General features: G+C 44.6%; 1 protein-coding gene across 4 annotated transcripts in view; it reads right to left on the reverse strand.

The window, feature by feature from the left end:
• Window positions 1–1,338: 1,338 nt before the first annotated feature.
• The window catches only part of ubap1lb (ubiquitin associated protein 1-like b), a 43,405-nt gene continuing 20,245 nt past the window's right edge, over window positions 1,339–24,498 (reverse strand). Inside the window, exons 5-8 of one of the 4 annotated variants that reach the window (XR_011240825.1) lie at window positions 21,606–21,706; window positions 21,091–21,247; window positions 2,695–2,796; window positions 2,582–2,598 (exon numbers count right to left, since the gene is read on the reverse strand). Coding sequence is in view for 3 of the 4 variants with exons in the window: in XM_069523056.1 (XP_069379157.1) it covers window positions 2,464–2,598; window positions 2,695–2,796 (237 nt within the window). In the remaining variant the exon portion in view is untranslated. The other 3 variants (XM_069523056.1, XM_069523194.1, XM_069523083.1) reach the window with 3 other exon arrangements.

Genomic DNA, 24,498 nt, shown 5'->3' on the forward strand with positions numbered 1-24,498 from the left:
ATTTATTTACGTATTTACAACACTTCTTGAACCCGTTTCAAAGTAAAAGCACTCCAGCGTTTCACTTCTGAATCCATCATTTGTTCTAACAGGGCTTTGATTGTTGTCAACAGACCAGAAGATGCAGGACTTCATACAGTAGAGTCCTGATATTTAGTTCAGTGCATAATCCGATTTGTATTGAAGGAAATACAGGTGCTAAACCTGCTGCTCCACCGCCAGTAGCGGACACACAGCTGGTGTTAACAACAGACAACCGACCCACAGCTGATCTGCCGCGCAACCGCAGACTGTCAGTCCAGAGAGTTACAGCGATCGACGGGTTGGCGACCACTGCTCTACAGTGTCCTTCACACCTCACCATGTTAGAAGACAGCTGAAGAAACTCCACTTGAGCAAGGCTGCGGGCCCCAATGGTGTCAGCTCCAAGATGTTCAAAGCCTGTGCCCCCCAGTTCTGTGGAGTGCTTTACCATATCTTCAACATGAGCCTGAGTCTTCAGAGGGTCCCTGTGATGTGGTAGACATCCTGCCTCATTCCTGTGCCAAGGACGCAGCTTCCCAGATGCTGCAAAGGCTGCAGAACAGTGGCACAGACCTCCCAAATCATGAGAACCCTGGAGAGACTCATCCTGGAGCAGCTCAGGCCCATGGTCAGTACACACTTGGATCCCCTCCAGTTCACCGAGGAGTTGACCCGCTGAATCGAGTCTACGCTCACCTGGACAAGCTGGCAAGCACTGTGAGCGTCATGTTTTTTGACTTCTCCTGTGCGTTCAATACCATCAGGCCAGCTCTACTGGGTGAGAAACTGATGATGATGCAGGTGGACGCCCCAGTCGTTTCCTAGATTGTGAACTACCTGACTGGCAGACCACAATATGTGCGCTTGTAGCACTATTTGTCTGACAGAGTGGTCAGTAACACTGGGGCACCACAGTCCTCTTTCCCTTCCTCTTCACCCTCTACACCACAGACTTCAGCTACCAGACAGAGTCCTGCCATCTCCAGAAGTTGTCTGATGACTCTGCAATAGTTAGATGTATCAGCAAGGGTGAGAATGCTGAATACAGGGCTGTGGTGAGTAACTTTGTCACATTGAGTGAGCGGAACTAGTTGCAGCTCAATGTGACAAAGACAAAGGAGCTGGTTGTGGATCTGAGGAGGGTCAGGACACTGTGGTGACCCCTGTTTCCATCCAGGGGTCACCACAGAGCGCCACAGGAAGTAATTCCTGCCTGTGGCCATTCAACTATACAACTTCTCCCAAGTCAACAGACTGGAGTCATTACAATGCATATCCATTTGCATTAAATATTCAATGTACAGTACTCACATATTGTATATATTTCATATTTTATTTTACTTAACATTTAATTTGAAATCTTATATGCTTACATTTCTACAATTATAACAAACAAAAAAATTCCCCCTGGGATAAACAAAGTATTTCTGATTCTTATTCTGATAGATCACTTCTCTCCCAAAAAACAGGCTCTCTTGTGGTTCCAAGAGACTGTAAGAGTTGAACAGGATGTAGAACCTTCAGCTACCAGGCTCCTCTCCTGTGGAACCAGCTCCCACTCTGGGTTTGGGAGGCAGACACCATCTCTGCATTTAAGGTTTAACTTAAAACATTCCTTTTTGATAAAGCCTATAGTTAGCGCTGGATCAGGTGAGTCCTGAACCATCCCTTAGTTATGCAGCTTTAGGTCTAGACTGCTGGAGGAACTCCCATCATACACTGAGCACTTCTGCCCTTCTCTCTGCCCCCCCCCATAACAATAATACTTATAAGTCATTAATTATTATATGAATTGTTGCTACTATCATTAATAATCAATAACAAATTTACACTGTTATTGTTTTCATTATAACTAGTTTAATCAGACAACTCGTCGTTTATTTTAATTTCTCTCTGCTTAAATAGGTTGCCTAATAAGGTGGGTGTGTATAATGGATGATTGTGGAGAATGAGGTATGTCACATGATGTGTGTCACATGATCGGAGCAACGCAGCTCGAGTTGGCTGCCTTAACTAGCTCACAGGTTTCACTCCATTCAGCAATGATACCTGATGGTGCACAAGTGTTCATTCCTCTCGCCTCTCTATCCCCCTCTCCTCCCCCTCCCCACTTTCTCTCTCTCTCTTCTCTCCCCTCTTTTCCCCTCTCCTACCCATTATTCTGCTAGAGATTTCTTCCTGTTAATGAGAGAGTTTTTCCTCTCCACAGTCGCCAAAGTGCTGCTCACTGGGGGCACTGTTTTGTTCCTCTATATTAATAATAGATATAATACAAAAGTTGCAATGCAGAAAATGATATTATTACCCTTGAGATTCAACAAATTAACAACAACATATATAGACTAGTAATAAGCAAAAGTACAAAACAAAAAAGCATCATCATCACCATCATCATACATCTTGTTACACCCTCAGATTTTGAGGTCCCATGGAGGACCATCATGCAACACGTGTCATCAGCTCCTCGAGGGCTCGTTCTCTGTGGTTCTCGTGGACCAGCAGTACCTCTTTGATGGTGTTCTGCTGGAAGCCCATCTCATTAAACTGACTCAGCAAATGAAGGAACTCCTCCGCCTCAAGAAGAAGAGATTATATAATTATTATAAATGTGCAATGTCTTGTTGTCTCTAGATGATTAAAGAAGAGGCTGTGGCTCTTTGAATGTCCCACCTTTGTTTCACAGTTTTGGAACATCTCCAGAGCCTCTTGTACCTGAGCCATGTCATAACCCAGCTGACAAAGGTGGTCACATGCTACCAGATAACTTAAAATCTGCAGACACAAACACAGAAAAGTTTATTCATACAGGACACATCAAGACCTTGTGGGTCAAAAACAAAAGGCTCAAAGTTAAAGGAGAAGTTCGTTTTTTTTCAACCTGGTCCTTATTTCCAGCATACGGTATGTAGATCTACTCACCCATAAAGGTTTGGAGTAACTTGGAGTCCTTCAGACACTTTTCGATCCACACGTGATCAGTGTATATCCATACAACGCAAGGGATTGGGGCATCCACAATACAGCCTCTAAATAACGCATTATCTGCTGCGAAACTCTTTATTTACTATGAATCGCCAGCACTAGTCCCCTGTGAGTCCAAGTTGCTTTGTTTACATCCCAGGCTTTCACTGGGGTGACGTCACCGAGGCGTGCAGCTGCAGGACAGCTGTGTCCTTGAGCTCAGGCGTATTCACCCGGTTTGTTGATTAAACAGGAAGACAACTTGCTCTCGGTTCGCTAAGCTAATGCTAGCTCCGAGGCTGCTCGTTAGCCCGCTGAAGTTAGCTAGCCTTTACCCGGGTGATTACGCCCAAGCACCAGGACACAGCTGCTTTAAAAAAATAGTGTACTGTAAAGCACCTGATAAGTATTCTGCCATGTTGCGCAAAACTAGCAGCAGCAAACTCTATATAAAAAAACACAGCTGATCAATCATCTGCGTAAACAAAGCAACTTGGACTCACAGGGGACTAGTGCTGGCAATTCATAGTAAATAAAGAGTTTCGCAGCAGATAATGCGTTATTTAGAGGCTGTATTGTGGATGCCCCAGTCACTTGCGTTGTATGGATATACGCAGCTCGCCTGTTGATCTAAAAGCATCGGAAGGACCCCAAGTTACTCCAAACCTTTATGGGTGAGTAGATCTACATACCCTATGCTGGAAATAAGGACCAAGTATTTTGATTTAATTTATTTCAAAATTCCTAGTACATTGATGATGATAATTAAATGTATTTACTCCTAATTACTCAGCTTGTGATTTATAAATCAAATCAAAATGAAAAAATAATTTCCCTCTGAAATGTAGTAGCACAGAAGAATAAGATAGCATGGAATTAAAACACTCAGATAAAGTACAAGTTCCTCAAATTTGTATCAAAATTGATATCACAGTACTTAAGTATGTTTTTAATTACTTTCCAAAACAAATCATTTTGGAAATCAAGATGTGTGTTATATTTTAGGTGTCTAATGAAAGCTTAAAGCTGGGCATCTTATCTTATACCTTCTATGTAAAGTGCCTTGCGATAATGGATATTATGATTTGGCTCAATACAAATAAAATTTTATTGAATTGATTTTAATTTCACACCAAATCATTCTCTCATCAGTGTGCACTGTGATGTGCTTGTCTCTAGCTTTTCTGTCTAGTGAAACACAATCTGTGTGAAAACCGAATTACCTTAAGTGTCCTGATCAACACTGAATAACACTTGTCATGACATCATGACATCGTCCAGGTGATGGAGCAGCTTTTAAAGACCAGAATGGAAGGAGGAACACAGGCATTCCTAATTATTGCCAGTTTATTTTAAAACCAGATAACTTGCTTTATTGCTCAATATTTACAATATATGAGGAGAGCATTGCTCTGATTTGCTAATATTTGGCTTTACAATATGGTAAAGACAAATATAACTGGTAGGAAAAAAAAACTTCGAGTCTGGATAATGTGTGTTGAGAATATGCTTCTCCATGCCCTTTTTGGTTGTTTTTAGTAAGTAACATGCAATTTAAGGTGAATGACTTTGAATTTATGTACTTTATTGTAACTTTGATGTAAACATAATAGTTAAGTATGATGTTACTAAGTGTGAATATATACTGTTCCTCAATCATTATATAAACTAAACTGTAGGATTGTTACTTTAATCACTATCTTGAGATCCTAAGTTAATTTTAATGACTTTGTTTGCTTTGAGATTCAAGTAAATGTTAAAATCAGTTCTTTAGATATACTTTAAGGGAAAGTGTTTATTGGTGTTTATTGGAGTTTATTGATGACTAATGCATGTTTTTTCTGTTTATCTATAAGGTTATCAACCTATTCCATTATTCTGTTTATGTTCTTTGAAACCATCAAACCAAAACCATCTTCAAGAAAATAAAATCAAAGAATCAGAAGAATTGAGTTGTCCTTTGCATCCTTCGACAATTGATCAAGCAGTTTTCAAGTTTGGGCAGAGTTGTGGTCACAGAAAGCACACAGAACTTGACAACAACAGAGGATCAATCAGCTCAGGTGAGAGTTGTTAGCTGATTGATCCTCAGGGTTAAAAGGCAGCAGCTGCATCAGGAAGAAGACTCAGGACAGTGACGGACAGAGACTGTGCGGGAAGCGAGACGTCCAACTGAAACAGCTGGGCACTTTAAGTTATATTGTGGAGAGTTTTTGTTTAAGGTTAAATAAAGATGCTAAAAACAGAATGGTTCATCTCTGGCTGCTGTGGTGGGAACCCTGTGGCATGCCCAACTGCCACAGTCAGAAAAATAAGAGGATTTATAGCATTAGTTAGATTTATAGCATTGGTTAGAGTTTGTAGCATGTTGGAAGGTAAATGAACTGAGGAATTGTTGTCAATATTGGAAGAATATCTGAGTAGACACATTGTATGTCAAGCAGTCGTGTTTAAAATAATAGTGCATGATCAGCTGCCAACATGATACAGGATCCGCCAATACAACCACGATAACAAGCCACCACGATCAGGATATACCATCATGATTAGATGCCATCATAGTCCATAATCAATCGTCATGATCCACTCCCGCTATCAGGATCCACCCTCAGCTGCCACCTCGATTATGGTGCACCACTATGATCAGATGCCAGTACAATACAGGATCTGCCATTACTATCACAATCAGGCAGCACAATACAGCATCTGCCATTACAATCCTTATCAGCCAGTACGATAAAGGATCTGCCATAACGATCACAATCTCTGATTCGTGATCCATCATCACAATCTATGATGTGGCCGCAGCTGCGGCCCTGGATCTGGGAACAATAAGGCATAGGGACTCTGGGGAAAAAGTCAAGTCAGTAACATGTTTTAATGAGACATTCATTTATTTGATATGATGGGTCACATATGATGATAAGTAGGGAGAAGAGGAAAGAGAAGCCCCCCCCCCCCAACATTCTAGACCTATAGCAGCATAACTAAGAGCAGGTCGAAGACAAGCCTGGACCAGCTCTTGTCATGCCCTCCTCCTCACCTGCCTACTAGGCTCTCTCTCTCCCTCTCACTATCTCTCTATTGGTGTGTAGGTGCGTGGCTGATTACTCATGTGAACCTGGTGTGCTGGAGTTGGGGCCTTGATTGACCAGCTGCCTATATAAGCTCCACTACTGCTCTCAGTCTGCGCCGGACTATAGACTCAGTTTAAGTTAGTCATAGCTGCTGCTATTCATAACTATTAGATTCTGTAGACGTCCTGTCGATCCCGCATTCTAAACTTTCCTGTCTTCCTGCTCAGGACCCGCAGCTGGATTACAGCCCCGACTCGAGTTCCAGAGTCCTGCCTGCCTGCCTGCCTGTCTGCCTGCCTGCCTGCCTGCCTGCTTAAGCTATTGGACTTTTCTAATAAACCTCAGCGACTTTAAACCTGTCTCAGCCTCTGCCTCTGTGTCCAAGGCCGGTCCTTAACAGTATAGTCCGGCCACAATGGACTTGGCAGAGCAAGCTGAGTCTCTCAGAGAGGCAATGACTCACCAAGAAGCACATCTGGGTCACCACGACAAAGCTCTGAAGGATATCAGAGACAGGTTGGATCAGATCACCACCGCCCTGTCTGCTCTCATCGTTTGGCTGGACACGGATCCTGCCCCCGCTGCTCAGGTCTCTGCTCCAGTTCAACAAGCCCCTCCAGCCGCACAACCTGCCTCTGCTGCCCTGGAACCCCGGATTCCTCCACCAGCTAAGTACTCTGGTGATCCCAACACCTGTCGCCAGTTTCTCACCCAATGCCAGTTAGCCTTCAATGCACAACCCATTAGATATGCTAGTGATAATGCTAAGATCGCTTACCTGGTTAACTTATTAGAGGGCCGTCCGCTCAGCTTATATAATGCCCTCTTCGAGCAAAACTCTCCGCTGGCCGTGTCTGCCGATGCCTTCGCTACTGAGCTCAAGTGGATGTTTGATCACCCGATACGGGGTCAGCAAGCCGGGCAGCAGCTCTCAAGGATCCGCCAGGGAGGTCTGACAGTCCGGGAGTTGGTGATTCACTTCCAAGGTTTGGCGGTGGAGTCGGGCTGGAACGAGGCCGCAGTGATCACGGCGTTCCAGAATGGCTTAAACTGGGACATTGGGAGGGAGATTGCACTCCGGGGAGAGTTCAAAACGTTGAATGAGGCAATTCAACTCGCCATTAAAACCAGCGATCAACTCCTGCTGTGGCGTGCGGACTCCGCTGTTTCCCCGGATTAGTGTCGCTCTGAACAGCTGACTTCCCTCGGGTTCCACCGAGAAATGCCGGAGATTTCCGAACCAGAGCCCATGCAAATAGACGGCCTCCGTCTGTCCTCCGGTGAGAAGAACCGCAGAATGAAGACCCAGTCCTGCCTGTACTGTGGCCGAGCTGGTCATTTCATTGCTAACTGCCCCATCCGCCCGGTAAAAGGTCCGGCTCGGCTGTAATGGGAGAGTTACTGTCGAGTCGTGTTGTGAGTTCCTCTCCCCCTGAACGTCCGCAGCTCGATGCCTCCCTCTTGTGGCGAGGGAGGGCATTCCCATTCACGGCTCTAATTGATTCAGGGGCTGATGAGAGTTTCATTGATAGTAGGGTTTGTCAGCAGTTGGGCATCGAAACGGAGCTCCTCGATGTTCCACTGGATACCAAGGCCCTAAATGGTATGTTACTGGCCAGGGTTGACCGTAGAACCGTCCCCATACCCTTACATCTATCTGGAAATCACCAGGAGAAGATCCGTTTTCATATTATTGACTCTCCTCACGTTCCCCTACTCCTTCGATTTCCCTGGTTGAAACTCCACAACCCACATTTTGATTGGACTACAGGAAAGATCAGTTCCTGGAGTCCATATTGCCACTCTCACTGTCTCCGTTCTGCCCAAAGTCCCACATCTGAGCCACCGCCTGTAGCGGTGCCCCCGGACCTGTCCTCGGTTCCCCAAGTTTACCATGACCTCGCCCCAGTCTTCAGCAAGGAGCAGGCTCTCTCTCTTCCTCCTCATCGGCCGTATGACTGTGCCATTGAGCTTCTGCCTGGGGCCCCTCATCCCAGCAGCCGACTGTACAAACGTAATCGTCCAGAGCAACTGGTCATGGAGAAGTACATTCAGGAGTCCCTGACGGCTGGGATCGTCCGTCCATCATCCTCTCCAGTGGGTGCTGGATTTTTCTTTGTCGGGAAGAAGGACGGCACCTTAAGACCTTGTGTTGACTATAGAGGGCTCAACAACATCACAGTAAAAAACAAGTATCCTCTGCCTCTCATTGACTCTGCCTTTGTCCCTCTTCAAGGAGCCTCCATCTTCACCACCCTGGACCTGCGCAACGCCTACCATCTGGTGCGCATCAGGAAGGGGGATGAATGGAAGACCGCTTTCAATACCCCGTTAGGTCATTTCGAATACCTAGTTATGCCTTTTGGTCTCTCAAATGCCCCAGCAGTCTTCCAAGCCCTAGTGAATGATGTGCTCCGTGACATGCTAGGTCGTTTTGTTTTTGTTTACTCGGATGATATTCTTATCTACTCCCGCTCTCTTCAGGATCATCAGGAGCATGTTCGCACAGTGTTGCAGCAACTCCTGGAGAACAAGCTATTTGTCAAGACCGAGAAATGTGAGTTTCATGCCATCACTACTTCCTTTCTTGGTTTCGTCATCTCTCAGGGGGAGCTCCGGATGGATCCTGCCGAGGTCTCTGCTGTCGCGGACTGGCCAACTCCTACCAATCGCAAGCAGCTGCAGCGCTTCAACGGCTTTGCCAACTTCTATAGGAGGTTTGTGATGAACTACAGCACCATGGCAGCTCCTCTGACAGCACTCACCTCTTCCTCAGTTCCATTCCGCTGGACTCCTGAGGCCGAGGCAGCCTTCTCCAACCTCAAGCGCCTGTTCATCTCCTCTCCCATCCTTGTCTACCCTGACCGATCACTTCAGTTTGTTGTGGAGACGGATGCGTCTGAGACTGGGGTAGGTGCTATACTATCCCAACGCTCTCCCCTAGATAACAAGATGCATCCTTGTGCTTTCTTCTTCCACAAGCTTGATCCCCCAGAGAGAGGAACTATGATGTTGGCAATCGAGAGCTACTTGCTGTGGTGTTGGCATTAGAGGAGTGGCGACACTGGCTCGAGGGTGCAGAGCACCCCTTCATTGTCTGGACGGACCACAGGAACCTGCCTATATCCAGACAGCCAAGCGGCTTAACTCTCGTCAGGCAAGGTGGGCCCTGTTCCTGGGTAGATTCAATTTCACATTGACATATCATCCAGGGTCCAGGAATGTGAAGCCGGACGCCCTGTCCCGCCAGTTCACGGTGGAGGAGCTCCACGCGGAACCAGAGACTATCGTCCCTCAGTCCTGCATCATCGCTGCTCTTACCTGGGAGGTCGAAGCCATGGTCCGTCAGGCTCAGACCACCCAGCCCGATCCAGGTACTGGACCTCCTAACTGTCTCTTTGTCCCAGACTCTGTCCGCTCTCAGGTACTGCAGTGGGCACACTCCTCCCGCCTTACCTGTCATCCGGGGATCCATCGTACCATCTCATTCCTCAAGCGACGCTTCTCGTGGTTGACCATGGACACGGATACTCGCTCATTCATAGCAGCCTGCACCGTCTGTTGCCGGAATCAGACCTCCACCAAGCGCAGTTCTGGTTTGCTCCGCCCTCTACCGATCCCTGGTCGTCCGTGGTCCCACATTGCCCTGGACTTCGTAACCGGTCTTCCCCCGTCTGGAGGTAATACTGTGGTCCTCACTGTCATTGATCGTTTCTCTAAGGCTGCCCATTTCATTGCCCTGCCCAAACTACCCTCTGCTCGGGAGACTGCTGACCTATTGGTGCAGAATGTATTCCGCATCCACGGGCTGCCATCAGACATCGTCTCCGACAGAGGGCCGCAATTTACATCTCAGGTGTGGAAGGCTTTCTGCACAGCCCTTGGAGCGACCGCCAGCCTGATGTTGGGATATCACCCCCAATCCAACGGCCAGTCTGAGCGGGCCAATCAGGAGATGGAGGCGGCACTCCGTTGCGTCTCTGCTGCGGAGCCATCGTCATGGAGTGCTCGGCTGCCCTGGGTGGAGTACGCCCACAACACACTCCCTAACGCCTCCTCAGGTATGTCTCCCTTCCTCTGTTCTCTGGGCTATGAACCCCCACTGTTTCCAGATCAGGAGGCCGAGATCACCGTCCCTTCGGTCCAGGACAATATGCGTCGCTGCCGTAGCACTTGGAGGCGCGCTCGTGCTGCCCTGCTCCGTGCTTCCTCCAGGACTCAGGTCCAGGCCAACCGTCGCCGCACCCCAGCGCCCGCTTATGCTCCAGGGGACAGAGTATGGCTACACTCCAGGGATCTTCCTCTTCAAGTGGACTCTAGGAAGCTTGCCCCTCGGTATGTTGGTCCATTTGAGGTGGAGGCTATTGTGAACCCCTGTGCTGTCCGGCTGAAGCTCCCTGCCTCCTTTCGTCGGGTTCACCCCACTTTTCATGTGTCACAGTTAAAACCTGTTCAGTCCAGTCCCCTATCTCCTCCTGTTGTTGCCCCCCCTCTCCCCGGATGTTGGACGGTGGTCCAGTTTACACAGTGCGTCGCATCCTGGACATGCGGCGTATGGGGCGTGGCTTTCACTATTTGGTGGACTGGGTGGGTTATGGTCCAGAGGAACGCTGTTGGGTTCCCCGGCGGAGCATCTTGGACCCCTCCCTCATCACTGACTTTCGCCGGGATCACCCTGACCGCTTCCTGAGGGCGCCAGGTGGCGCCCGTAGAGGGGGAGGTACTGTCATGCCCTCCTCCTCACCTGCCTACTAGGCTCTCTCTCTCCCTCTCTCTATCTCTCTATTGGTGTGTAGGTGCGTGGCTGATTACTCATGTGAACCTGGTGTGCTGGAGTTGGGGCCTTGATTGACCAGCTGCCTATATAAGCTCCACTACTGCTCTCAGTCTGCGCCGGACTATAGACTCAGTTTAAGTTAGTCATAGCTGCTGCTATTCGTAACTATTAGATTCTGTAGACGTCCTGTCGATCCCACATCCTAACCTTTCCTGTCTTCCTGCTCAGGACCCGCAGCTGGATTACAGCCCCAACTCCAGTTCCAGAGTCCTGCCTGCCTGCCTGCCTGCCTGCCTGCCTGCTTAAGCTATTGGACTTTTCTAATAAACCTCAGCGACTTTAAACCTGTCTCAGCCTCTGCCTCTGTGTCCAAGCCCGGTCCTTAACAGCTCTAACTATAAGCTTTATCATAAAGGAAGGTTTTAAGCCTACTCTTAAATGTAGAGAGGATGTCTGCCTCCTGAACTGAAACTGGGAGATGATTCCACTGGAGAGGAGCTTGATAGCTGAAGGCTCTGGCTCCTACTCTACCTTTAGAGCAGCCTTTCTCAAAGTGTTGTCTGCGGACCACTGGTGGTTCGTGAGTGACCCCTGGTGGTCTGTGAGGTGACAAGTAATATATCATGTTTTAAAATTTAAAATGTCACTGTTTTAATTTCAGTGTTTCTCAAACTGTCTGCGACATATATGTGTTGTTTACAATATCAAATCAACCTGTATGTAAATCTAAAAATATTTGTTTTGTGGCATTGTCTGACTTGAGCAATGCAGTGGACCGGTTTGCGACACCGCAACCATTTTACGTCAAAATAAGTGTGACCTTGCTGTAACTTCGGGAATATGCCTGTGCAAAGCATGGATGTATGGTGCAAAGCTTCAAATTAAAAATGGATCAGGACCGGATCACGTAAAAGAAAAGCAGATGAAAATTCTGACATGACTGGAAACGTCGAGTACCCGGATGATGGTTTAACACCAGCCACGTCGTCAAAGCAGACCCCGCCGCAAACTCGACATGAACATGAAAAATCCACCGCTAAGGTGAAACGAAAAATACCACATGGACTACATACTGTAGCGTTCTGGTATGATGGACGAGAGGAGACGTCAGTTTTCTTTATCTCCACTTTATTTTCTATAACTTATACAGATTACTGTCGGCCGTAACCACGCCAAAAGAACATTCCGAACCTCTCCTTTCCTCTTGCTCCAGTCACACACACCTTGCCCCCAACACTTCATCATTCACGCCCCAACCTGCTGACAACCAGCCAATGGGGAACCAGCCATTCCATCCCACCCCCATCATTGGTCCAAACTGCCACGTGCCCTCCCGTGACACGTCAAATGATGTGGGAAAACACAGAGCTTGAGCAACAACGACACGAAACAGCTGAACACAACAGAATCACAGATAACAGTGCCAACAGTGAACAACATGAAACTATCAGTCCGTTACAATACATTTTGGTGCTATTTTGAGTTAGATGGTCCGTGAGTCTTTTTTTATGGGTTAAGTGGTCCTTGGTCTGAAAAAGTTTGAGAAACACTGCTTTAGAGACTTTAGGGACAAGTAAGCCGGAATTCTGGGAGAGCAGTGCTCTGGTAGGGTGATATGGTACTTTGAGATCTCTAGGTATGATGGTGCCATATTATTAAGGGCCTAGTAGGTGAGGAGGATAATTTTATTTTCTATTCTCATATTCGCATTTTGGACAAGTTGCAGAGTCATTAACGACTTATTGCCGGAGTAATTACAATAATCCAGTCTGGATGAAACAGAGTTTCGTTTTTCTGCATACTTTTGAGACAGGACCTTTCAGATTTTTGATTTTTGATTCAAGATTCAAGATGTTTATTTGTCATATACACAATAACAGACACAGTGGTTTATTATTGGGTAATGAAATTCTTACTTTGCAACTGCCCGACCAAAGAACTGTGCTTACTAATATAAAAGAAAAACAGAAGAAATATATATAAAATATGAAATATAAAATATAAAGTGCATATGCAATGCAAAATATATAAGTAGAATGAAAAATAAACATAATTAAAATAAAGAATAAGATAACAGATGACCGATCAGTGTGAGATATGACGGCAATTCAAACAATGTGCATAGGAAAAAGATGTAATGTGCAATGTCTTGTGCAAAAATTGGAAATAATGAGGTAGATGGTGGTCTGTGGTTCAAAAGCCTGATGGCCTGGGGATAAAAACTGTTTGTCAGTCTAGTTGTCCCTGATCTGTGTGATCTCTGTGCCCTTTTTGTAACCCGGGAGTTGTTCAGTGTCCTGTAGTGGGGGGAGGGCAGCTCCACAGATGAACTGTGGCATTTTAATGACATGCTGGAGAGCCTTTCTGTCCTGGGTTGTGCAGTTGCCGTACCACACAATAATGGAATTTGTCAGGACGCTCTCCACTGTGCACCTGTAGAAGTTACTGAGGAGTTTGGTGGACAGTCCAAATTTCCTCAGCTTCCTCAGGAAGAAGAGTCTCTGTTGAGCCTTCTTGATGGTCTGCTGTGTGTTGTGTGTCCAGGTTAGATCCTCACTGATGTGAGTTCCAAGGAATTTAAATGTTTTCACCCTCTCCACCTGTGTCCCGTCGATGTGCAGCGGGGCATGCTGGTCTCTCCTCCTATTCCTCGGGTCCATAATCATCTCCTTGGTCTTCTCAGCATTCAAGGAGAGATTGTTTTCCCGGCACCAGGAAACCAGCTGAGCCACCTCCTCCCTGTAGGCTGTCTCTTCTACGCCGGTGATCAGCCCAATGACGGTGGTGATTCGTCACCAGCGTCATTGGTTCGTCAGCGAACTTGACGATGGTGGTGTTGCTCTGGGAGGGGGTGCAGTCGTAGGTGAATAGGGTGTACAGGAGTGGACTGAGTACACAGCCTTGGGGGGTCCCTGTGCTCACGTTCTTGGTGCTGGATGTTCTTTTACCGACTCTGACAGCCTGTGGTCTGTTTGTGAGAAAGTCCAGGACCCAGCAGCAGAGGGAGGTTGTCAGTCCAAGAGTGGAGAGCTTCTCAGTCAGTCTGCTGGGGATGACGGTGTTGAAGGCTGAACTGTAATCCACAAACAGCATTCGAACATAGGTGTCCTTGTGTTCCAGGTGTGACTTGACTATCCTCTAAAACCCTTCATTACAACTGAAGTGAGTGCAATTGGGCGATAGTCATTCAGGCATGTTATATTGTTTTTCTTTGGGAGGGGCACTATGGTGGTGGTCTTAGAATATGTGGGCACAGATGACATGGAGACGGGGATGTTGTCAGGGCCGGCTGCCTTTCGGGGGTTAGTCCTCCTGAAGACCTTGCTCACCTTGTTTATGGTCACAGTGGGTGAAGAGCTCTGTGCTGCCTCTGCTGGTAGAATCCCTCTATGTTGGTTGGTGTTGAGGGTGTCGAAGCGTGCATAGAACTCATTCAGCTCATCTGGTGATGTGTTGTGGTTGGCTGTGACCCTGCTGTTCTTCTGCTGGAAATTGGTGATGTGTTGCAGGCCCTGCCACATGCGTCTGGAGTCTGAGGTGTTGTAGTAGCCTTCCAGCTTCAGTCTGTACTTCCTCTTGGCTTCCCTGATGGATCTGCGTAGGTCATATCTGGCCTTTTTGTATCCATTTGCATCACCAGAGGCAAATGCAGTGGAGCGTGCATGAAGCATGGAGCGTACTTCACTGTTAATCCAGGGTTTTTGATTTGGATATATTTTGCAGCACTTGGTGGGGACAATGTCATCAATGCTCGTGCTGATGTAGCAGATGCATATTCCTCTAAAATCCACAGAACAGTCCTCTTTCAAAGCAGCAGTCTTAAACACATCCCAGTTTGTAGAACTGAAGCAGTCCCGGAGCACCAGATCAGTTTCTTCATTCCAAACTTTAACAGTTTTACTCACCGGGGGGGGGCTTGATTGAGAAGGGCCCTGTAGGCTGGGTAGAGGAACACAGAGATGTGATCAGACTGTCCAAAGTGGGGGTGGGGTACCGCCTTGTAGCCATTCCTCATGTTGCTGTAGACATGGTCCAGGATGTTATTGTCCCTTGTCGGAAAGCTCACGTGTTGGTGGTACTTTGGTAGCACAGTCCTGAGGTTGCAGTGGTTGAAGTCCCCGGCCACAACGAACACGGCATCTGGGTGTGCGGTCTCGTGTTTGCCGATGATGTTGTGTAGTAGTCCTAGCGCTGTAGTCCGGTCGGCCCGCGGCGGGATGTAAACAGCCAGCATAAACACAGCACTGAACTCCCTTAGTAGATAAAAGGGTCTACACTTCACCATCAGCACTTCAATGTCCGCACAACAGTGTTTTTCGCCCACCTGCACGTCCGTAAACCATCTGTTGTTAACATAAACACACACACAGCCACCTTTGTTTTTACCGGAAGCAGATGTGCGGTCTCCGCGGTGCGGAGTGGGTCTGTAGTTGGATGGCCGGGTCTGGCAGGCTTGCAGTAATCCAGGTTTCCGTAAAAATCAGGGCACAGCACTCTCTGATCTCACGTTGGGATGTTATCCTGGTTCTCAGCTCATCCATCTTATTCTCGAGAGAGTGGATGTTGGATAGCAGAAGGCTAGGTAGCGGTGGTCTTGTAGCTCTAACCTTTAGCCTAGCATGTAGCCTGCCTCTCTTTCCGTGCCTCCGTCTTGGGTGCGTGGATCGTCGGCCGTTTCGCTTACTCGAGTCTGGTGATGATGCGGCCTGCCGGATGGTGTCGGTGTGGACTGGGCCCGTGGTGAATTTTGGCAATGTCCAGAAGTGTGTCCTTGCTGTATGTGATTGTAGTGTACAAGCACTGAGCATTTGTTACTGTCAGAAGTACTAAAATAAACAGTTAAACACGGTCGGAGTCGGGAGCTTGTCGTAAACACGTTCGCCACGGGGGAACGGGGGATTGGTCTGTAGTTGGCTAAAACCTCTGTGTCCAGTTTTTTGGAGGTGTGACTCCCCGTCAGCCTGGCTACAGTGCTGAAGAGAAACCTGGGGTTGTTTTTATTTTCCTCTATTAATGTGGAGTAGTAAGCAGCTCTTGCTTTGTGGCGGGCCTTCTTATATGCTCTAATACTATCTTTCCAGGCTAGGTGATTTTCAACACAGCTGTTGGAGCGCCACTTCCTTTCTAGTTTTCTTGATGCTTGTTTTAATTGATGTGTATTGGAATTATACCAGGGAGCTAATTTACTTTGTTTTACATGCTTCTTTTTTTAGAGGCACTATGGCGTCTAATGTTAGTCGTAATGAGTTTACAGAGCTATCTAGGTCCATCTAGGTGGAACTATGGTTTTTAAAAAATGTGTTGGTTATATCGACGTATGATACTAAAACACTGAGACCTGGCTGCATCCTGATGAAATATGTCAGTCTAAATTAAACTTTCTTGAGACTCTGGCCGAGGAGGTGGAGTTCTTGCTATTTTTTTTTTTTACATATTAATGACTCCTAAACCTAAAGTAAACTACAGCTCATTTGAAAGTCTTAGTCTGCCACAACCATCCAAGAAATCACAACAGCCCATCATATTTGCTGTAGTTTACCATGCTCCTGAAAATTATTCTGAATTTGTAACAGGATTTTTTTATCAAGTTTAGTCCTAAAAACAGATAACATTATTATTGTCTGTGACTTTAATATTCATGTTGACAATAATAATGATAGCCTTAGTGTTGCATTCATTTCAATGTAAAACTCAATTGGTTTCAGTCATTGTATTCACAAACCCACTCATTGTTGTAACCACACACTTGAGCTTGTACTATCATATGGTGTCAAAATTGAACATCTAATAGAACTTCTACATAATCCAATTCTATCAGACCATAATTGAATAACCTTTTATTTCTCATTATCAGACTACATGCCATCAATGACAAACTCATTTTCTAGATTTCTACCTGATAGTGCTAAATGTAAAGAAATACTTTCAATCATATTTAACTGAGTTTCATGTTCGATCACTGACTCCATAGCGCCCCTAAAAAAGAAGTGTGTAAAACACAGTATATAATCTCCATGGTACAATTCCAACACGTGAATTAAAACAAGCATCAAGAAAATTAGAAAGGAAGTGGCGCTCCAACATCTGTGTTGAAAATCACCTAGCCTGGAAAGATAGTGTAAGAGGATATAAGGAGGCCCTCCACAAAGCAAGAGATGCTTACTACTCCACATTAATAGAAACCCCCCCCCCCCAAAAAAAAACAGGTTTCTTTTCAGCACTGTAGCCAGGCTGACAGAGCGTCACACCTCCATTGAACCAAGTATTCCTTCATCCCTGAATAGCAATGTCTTTATTAACTTCATTGACAATAGAATTCAAACTACTAGAAATGAAATCTTCCATCTCCTGCCTCCAGTTGATTTTATTTTTTGCACTAGTTAATGACATTGTACGTTCTTGTTTATTTGCACTAGTGTATTGGTATTTTGTATTTTTAGTTACTCTTATTTTATTATCTTCTGACACTATTACATGTTGAGCTGCTTGAGGTGCCTGGGATTTAAGATTTTCATTGCCAACATGTACGCTGTATCTGTTGTGCAGATGACAAATAAAACCTTTGAACCTTTGAACTTGATCAGCTGACCACTATAATCTCATTGTCTAAACCCATAATTATTTTCTTACATCCCATTCCTACAAAGTAACTTAAAGAAAATATGTCCCCTAATTATTAGTACTGAATACGATCAATCTATCATTATCATCAGGACATGTACCACAGTCCTTTAAGCTAGCTGTAATAAAACCCCTTCTCAAAAAACCCACCCTGGACCCAGAGGTTTTAGCCAACTACAGACCAATATCCAACATCCCCTTCCTGTCTAAAATCCATGAGAATGCGGTAGCCCATCAGCTGTGTGAGTTTCTCCAGGAATGTAATGCATATGAAGACTTTCAGTCGGGGTTTAGAGCTCATCACAGCACAGAGACAGCCTTGGCAAAAGTCACAAATGACCTTCTAATAGTTCCAGATCAAGGGTTTGTGTCTGTCCTTGTCCTGTTAGACCTGTGCAGCGTTACAGAGACTAGAACAGTTAATTGGAATTTAAGGAACCACCCTAAACTGGCAAGTCCTATCTCAGAAAAGATGCAGAAAACTAGTCCATTCCTTTGATACATCCAGACTTGATTATTTTAATTACTTATTATTAGGATCCAGCAGTAAGCTGTTAAAGACTGTGCAGCTTGTCCAAAATGCTGCAGCACAAGAACCAAGAAGAGAGATTACATTTCTACTGTATTCGCTTCAATACACTTCCGGTTAAATTCAGAAAATAATTTAAAATTCTCCTCCTCATCTACAAGGCTCTTAATTATATGTCACCATCATACCTTAAATAGCTCATAGTACCATATCACCCCACTAGAGCACTGCGCTCCCAGAATTGAGGCTAACTTGTTGTCCCTAAAGTCTCTAAAAGTAGTGTAGGAGCCAGAGCTTTCAGCTATCAAGCTCCTCTCCTGTGGAATCATCTCCCAGTTTCAGTTTGGGGGGCAGACACCCTCTCTACATTTAAGAGTAGGCTTAAAACCTTCATTTATGATAAAGCTTATAGCTGGTCCAGGCCTGTCTTAGACCTGCTCTTAGTTATGCTGCTATAGATCTTGAATGTTGAGGGACACGTGGCACACTCTTTCCTCTTCTTCCTCTTTTTCACATTAATGTCTCATCAATGCATGTTACTGAATTGACTTCTTCTCCTGAGTCCTTTTGCTTTATCGTTTGCAGCTGCGGCCACAATGAGGATCATGATGCTGGACACCAATCAAAGATCGTGGTCGTATTGGTGGAAAGTGTTGGCTGATTGTGATTGTATTGGCAGATCCTATATCATGTTGGCAGCTGATCATGCACTATTATTTTTAACAAGTCTGTTTGATATACAACAGGCCTACTCACATACTCAACCATTGTCTACCAATGACTCTTAGTTTACTTTCCATTATGTTACAAACTGTTTATTCCAATAAATGTTGTAAATAATGATGTTCTCCATGAAACATAGCATCTATTGCACTTCTGTTCGTCCTCGGATAGGGATCTGTGGAGGTGAGGGGGCTGGGACAGCACCTTCACCTGCACCACAGAGGATCAATCAGCGCAGGTGAGAGCTGCCTCATGACAGAAACACACACTAAGACACCCACGGAGGACTGAGAATACTGGACAGACCAGCAGTCACGTAGCTGAAAAGCTAGGTATCCAGCTGAAACAGCAGGACACTTTAAACCAGACAACCCTTCTCTGCAGACTGCGGAGGCATAATATGGATTCCAGGATTCTCTGCAACTTCTACAGGTGCACCATAGAGAGTATCCTGACTGACTGCATCACTGCCTGGTATGGCAGCTGCACGGCCCTGAACCGTAAGGCTCTACAGAGGGTGGTCAAGTCTGGAGGACCACCAGCCATGGAGGACCTCTACTTCCAGTGGTGTAGGAAGAAGGCCAACCAGATCATTAAAGTAGCGGTGTGTAAAATGTCTGAGGTTTTCTAAGGCTCTCTTTGGGATATAATCCTCATATCTAAGTTGTATTAACTCTGCAGTGCGCCTAAAATAAAAACCGTAGTGTTTGTATTTCAATTGAATAAGCCTTATAAATTCGTAATATCTCCATGGCGCGGGTCGAACACAGAAGCGGCATCGCCATGCTAGATCCTCATGTTGCTAACAGATAGCGTAAAGGCAACTGAGGCAACGTTTGCGCATGTTTACTCTTCTTCTGGCTTTTTGGTGGGAGGCTAAAAACGGTTTGGTGCATTGCCATTGCCACCAGCTGGTCTGGACACATAGACTGTGAGCTTGTGTTTGTTTACTGAAGAAGCGTCCTGAAGAACCGTAGAAAAAAATGTAGAAGAAGAATTGGGACCAGGAGGTTGTTATGATAGGTCTGTAGGAAGTTTGTGAGCAGAAAAGACCTAGAATGGAGGAAAATACTTATAAATTGACCATGGACAAACCAAAGGAATGGCACAGACTTCATCTGAGAAGTGAAAGTGAAAGTTAACATGAGGGTCCGTAAAATGGGACCAGAGACAGAGCCGGGGATTAACACTGCGTTGTCTCCAGGATGACAAACTACTGAGAGACAAAGACTTTCTGACGCTGAAGTCTTCGGTTTTCTGTTGAACAGGTAATCTACCACATCAATACAAATTCTATCAGTTGTTGGATAGATTTGTTTTTTTTGTATATTCGAACTGATGCTGTTATCGTAACATTTACAATTATTACTCCTGCCTTAGATCATTGTAGTAGTTTTTGAGTCATCCTAGATGTATTTATTTGGTTTAGAGAACTTCCCACCACCTCAGGATGTAAAAGCATTTATTTCAGGAGAAGAGCACTGTCATGTATCACTTTTGTGATACATGACAGTGTAGCACATTTTCTTACTGTTCTTTTTGATTTTCTGTTTCTGATTTTCTCTCTCTTTTCTGGCTGCCATTTTACTATATCCATTAAAACAAAGTTTTAAATGCTTTTGTTTGTTTTCACAGCTTGCATCTGAAATTGATCACTCACATGCACAGTCAATGTTCAAAGTTGTTTACATTTACCCTGTAAGTCATACTTATATTAGCATTGCTTTTGTAAAACTAGATATAAATGTCAAATATTATAGTTTAGTACAGTATAACTGTTGTCAACAGGGCTGATCCAGACGGGGGGTCACTAGTCGTCCTTGAAAAGCAAAGCTGAATCATGGTAACTTTCAGGCACACAAACCTGTGTAAAAAATCAGTTTATGTATATAATATATATTCAAAATAAATACAGCAAATCTGTTGAATGTCCCTTTTATTATTGCACTTTTCATCATAGTGTAAACTCAATTGAACAAATATTTATAGTGGGAAATATAAGTATATTCATTAAAAACAGTTTCAAAGCAAATGTGTGAAGATAGTCATAGAAAAACAATTAAATTAAAAAGGTACAACAGAAGTTATAATAATAACCAAAATTAAATCCTTATACACCTATATGCAGGTGTGTGCATACTTGTGGTAGTGTATGAAGCCTTCAGAGGGATAAATACAGCAGCTGGGGATGACAAGACGGGTTCCCTGGCCTAAAAAGCCATGTTGCCAACAAATAAAAGGTTAATATGCTGCGGTAACAGTGTTGTCATCCCCACACTCTCTAATGTGGTCTAACACCGTAACATCCTCCTGGTACTGCCTGTGAATATGTAAAAAACCTCTAGACAGTACTGGGAGAAGTACTGTGGTAGACTCACAGTTTTCAGGATCCTGACCACAGCATTTCCTCTGGCTGTCTGAAAGGTCTGTCCCTACAGTTCAGAAGAACACCATGACACTCCAGCAGGAGGTGGGTCACCATGTCTGCAGCTGTCAGCTCCTGTGCTGCTCCACACTCATCTCTTCAATAAGTGTCTGAAAACATAAGGACAAAGGAGAAACAAAGGAGAAACTCAGATAAGGCTTTATTATTAGCTCTATATTATGTTGGTTATATGATGATGCCAGTTATTAGGGGTTGTAGGTCCTAATGTTTTTTATCCCACATATGCAAAACAATAACAAAATATTCCTGTAACTTACAGTATTCATATTATAATTGTTCAGTGGTGTCTCTGAAGTTTTACAGTCAGTGACTGACGTGCACTGCACCGCTAATGTTACAGTAACATTAGTCAGTAAGATCTGAACACAGAGCTGTGGTATAGAAACACTTTGTGTTGTTCTTGTTGATATCAAGCAGACCATGTAGTGATATAATAAAAACACAAACCTGTAGGTTCAATCTGCTCCCAGTGGTTGAGTCTCTCCTCTTCAGTGCTGCAGCTCCAGGATCTCCCCCTCTTTTCTTGCTCACCTCAGTACAGCTCTCAGCTGTTTCAGTGTGTAAATGGAGAAGACACGTGTCTCTTGCTAATGCCATCGAGTCTGTGTGCTAACGTTAGCCCACATTAGCATTGTTAGCCCACATTAACATTCAACTAATTCAGCTACCTAACGTCAGTAATAAAGCACTACCAAAGTGTGGTAACATATTTTCTTCATTTAAACTATTTACTACTGTTTACATACGAAATACACAGGTAACATTAGTAAATACATATCGATCTATAGACTCCTCATCCCTGCAGAGAAGTCAGCTCAGTGAGGTCATCCGGGGTCTTGACTCATGAGGGCCACCGTAGCTCTCCTCACGCTCAGGAAGGGAGGGGGGAGTGAGGATCACCGAGGTTGATACAATGTTACCAGCTTTTACACACTGGGCCTTTAAAAGGTATATAGCCCACCTGTATGGGGGAAATTTGGGGGTTGTTTCAGGCTACCATAGAGGCTTTTGTAAATTCCCTTTAGTGTTTAGTGATTCGAAAACTTCACCCACTCCTTCATCGGCATAGTGGTGAGTAGATAATGCGTGAATTTTCATTTTTTGGTGAACTATGCCCTTAAGGTGTACAAGAGTTTCAATGGACTTTATCTGCCTGGCCTCCTCGTATAATGTCCAGGAGAGGTTGATGTGAGAACAGGATCCCCTGCTGGATTTACTGTGAGCAAGTAGTCGGGTTGATGATGCCTCTAACATGCAAAAAAACAAAAAGAAAATAAATATCTCCTGGTGAAAGTGCAGTGTCACACACTTAAAAGACACTGACCAAGATGTCAAGAGAGTTTGTGGTGATAAAAGCTGACGACTGTGCCAGGGTGCTGAAAACATGATCATGTGGTCTTCGCAGTGGTCAATATGTCACTTCCTGCCTCTGCCTGTTATACCCAGCTCGACCTCTCGCCTGGATAATGCAGAGGATTTATTGGTGTTGTGAATTCGTCTGTGCAGAGAACCTCCTGACTCTGGGTACTCTCAGCCAATTCTCCAGATTTTACCCGGAGGTCATGTCTGAAAACAACTATACTGTAGTGTCACAGCTGCAGAAATGACATGCCTGGATACTGACAGTTTAACACACTGATTTTATAAACGTATGTGTAGAGAACACTGTGCCCACCTGGAGGGAAATGGTGTTTCTACAACAACAAATCCTGGATGACCGTGCTACTGAGCCCTGCTGAATGAAAAGAATCTGATTATTAGAGCAGGTGAAAGAGGAAATGAAGAGGGTAAAGGTAGGTCTAAGGAGGGGCAAGGATGGCTACAGGAGAAAGTTGGAGGAATGGCTCCAAAAGAACAACACAAGAGAGGTGTGAAGAGGCTTGAATACAATCTCTGGCCACAAAAAGAAAGGCCACAATCTCTTTCCCCCACCATCCCCATAAGAGCAGATCAGGTGAAGAGGGAGGTAAACAGGATCAAGGCAAGGAAGGCTATAGGCCCTGATGGGATCAGCTCCAGACTACTTGGGGATTGTGCAGAGCAGCTCTCTAAGGTGGTTCTGCATATCTTCAACCTGAGCCTCAGTCTGGAGACTGAGCCCCAGTACCAAAGACTGCGCACCCCAAGGATTGTATATCAAGCAGTCTTGTTGAAATGATAGTCCACGATCAGCAGCCGCCACGATCAGGATACACCATCACAATCAGATATCCTCAGACTGCTGCACCCACAGTGTAAGATAGAACACTTCCTTCATGCCCACTAACACTGCTGCACTGTTTTCTCATCTATCACAAAAACTTTTCTTTATGAAAATGTAATTTTTCACATTTGTTTCAAATGTACATTATCTGTATAATGTATACCAACTATAGTGTATTATATTATTCCACATGTATGGCTCTATTGAAAAATTCCCCCCATATATATACCTGCATACTGTAGTGGAAAAATAACTAAGAGTGGTGGGAAACTATTTTGTAGTTGAAAAGTAACTTATATATACCTGTAGATATATACCATAGACTTTTATGACCTGAACTGTTTGTGACCTGAAATCTTTATGATCTTTCTAATACCTTTATGACTTTCCCCAGCACTCTGTGATCCCTGTGACTCTATTGATCCCTTCTGTAGAAAGCCCCTAATAAATATACAAATACACTTTTGGTATTCCAGCCTCTTGTATTTTCAGATTTCCATCACCTTTTTGTATTCATATTATGTTGTACTATTGTGAATGTATACCTACTGTATATATTTATATAAACTTTTCATAGGTTCACAACATAAAATATACAGCAATTTACTATACTATGGTGAATGTATATTTATATATATACACTGCTATAACAAGAGAATTTCCCTGGTGTGAGATTAATGGAGTTTTATCTTGTTGTATCTCAACTCTTTGAAGCCATTTTCAAACATGATCTCTGGAGGAACTCGTGGGTCCAGACTTTTTCTACAGGTTCATAACAGGCTTCACACATATTCCTCAGACATGTTCATAACATCAACAAATCCAGATGTTGCAGCAGACAGAGGCAGGACGTAACGTAAAATTTCACATATTTTTGTTTACAGCACATTGACACCTGTGTCTGACTTTATCACCACAAACTCTCTTGACATCGTTGTCTTTTCCTTCTACATGTATGGCACTGCTTTTTTTTTAAATCAATAGATAATTGTTGTTGATAAATGTTTTTTGAGTTCAATGTGGGTCTGTGGTGTGTTAGAAATATCATAAACACCCTTGATTGACACTTGAGACCCCTGAAAGCCTCAACAGCAAAATTCTGGGGGGTCTCTGAAAAAAATATTTCAAAAATATTTG

This window comes from Paralichthys olivaceus, chromosome 1 (assembly GCF_024713975.1).
Source record: "Paralichthys olivaceus isolate ysfri-2021 chromosome 1, ASM2471397v2, whole genome shotgun sequence".
Taxonomy (NCBI): Eukaryota; Metazoa; Chordata; class Actinopteri; order Pleuronectiformes; family Paralichthyidae; genus Paralichthys; species Paralichthys olivaceus.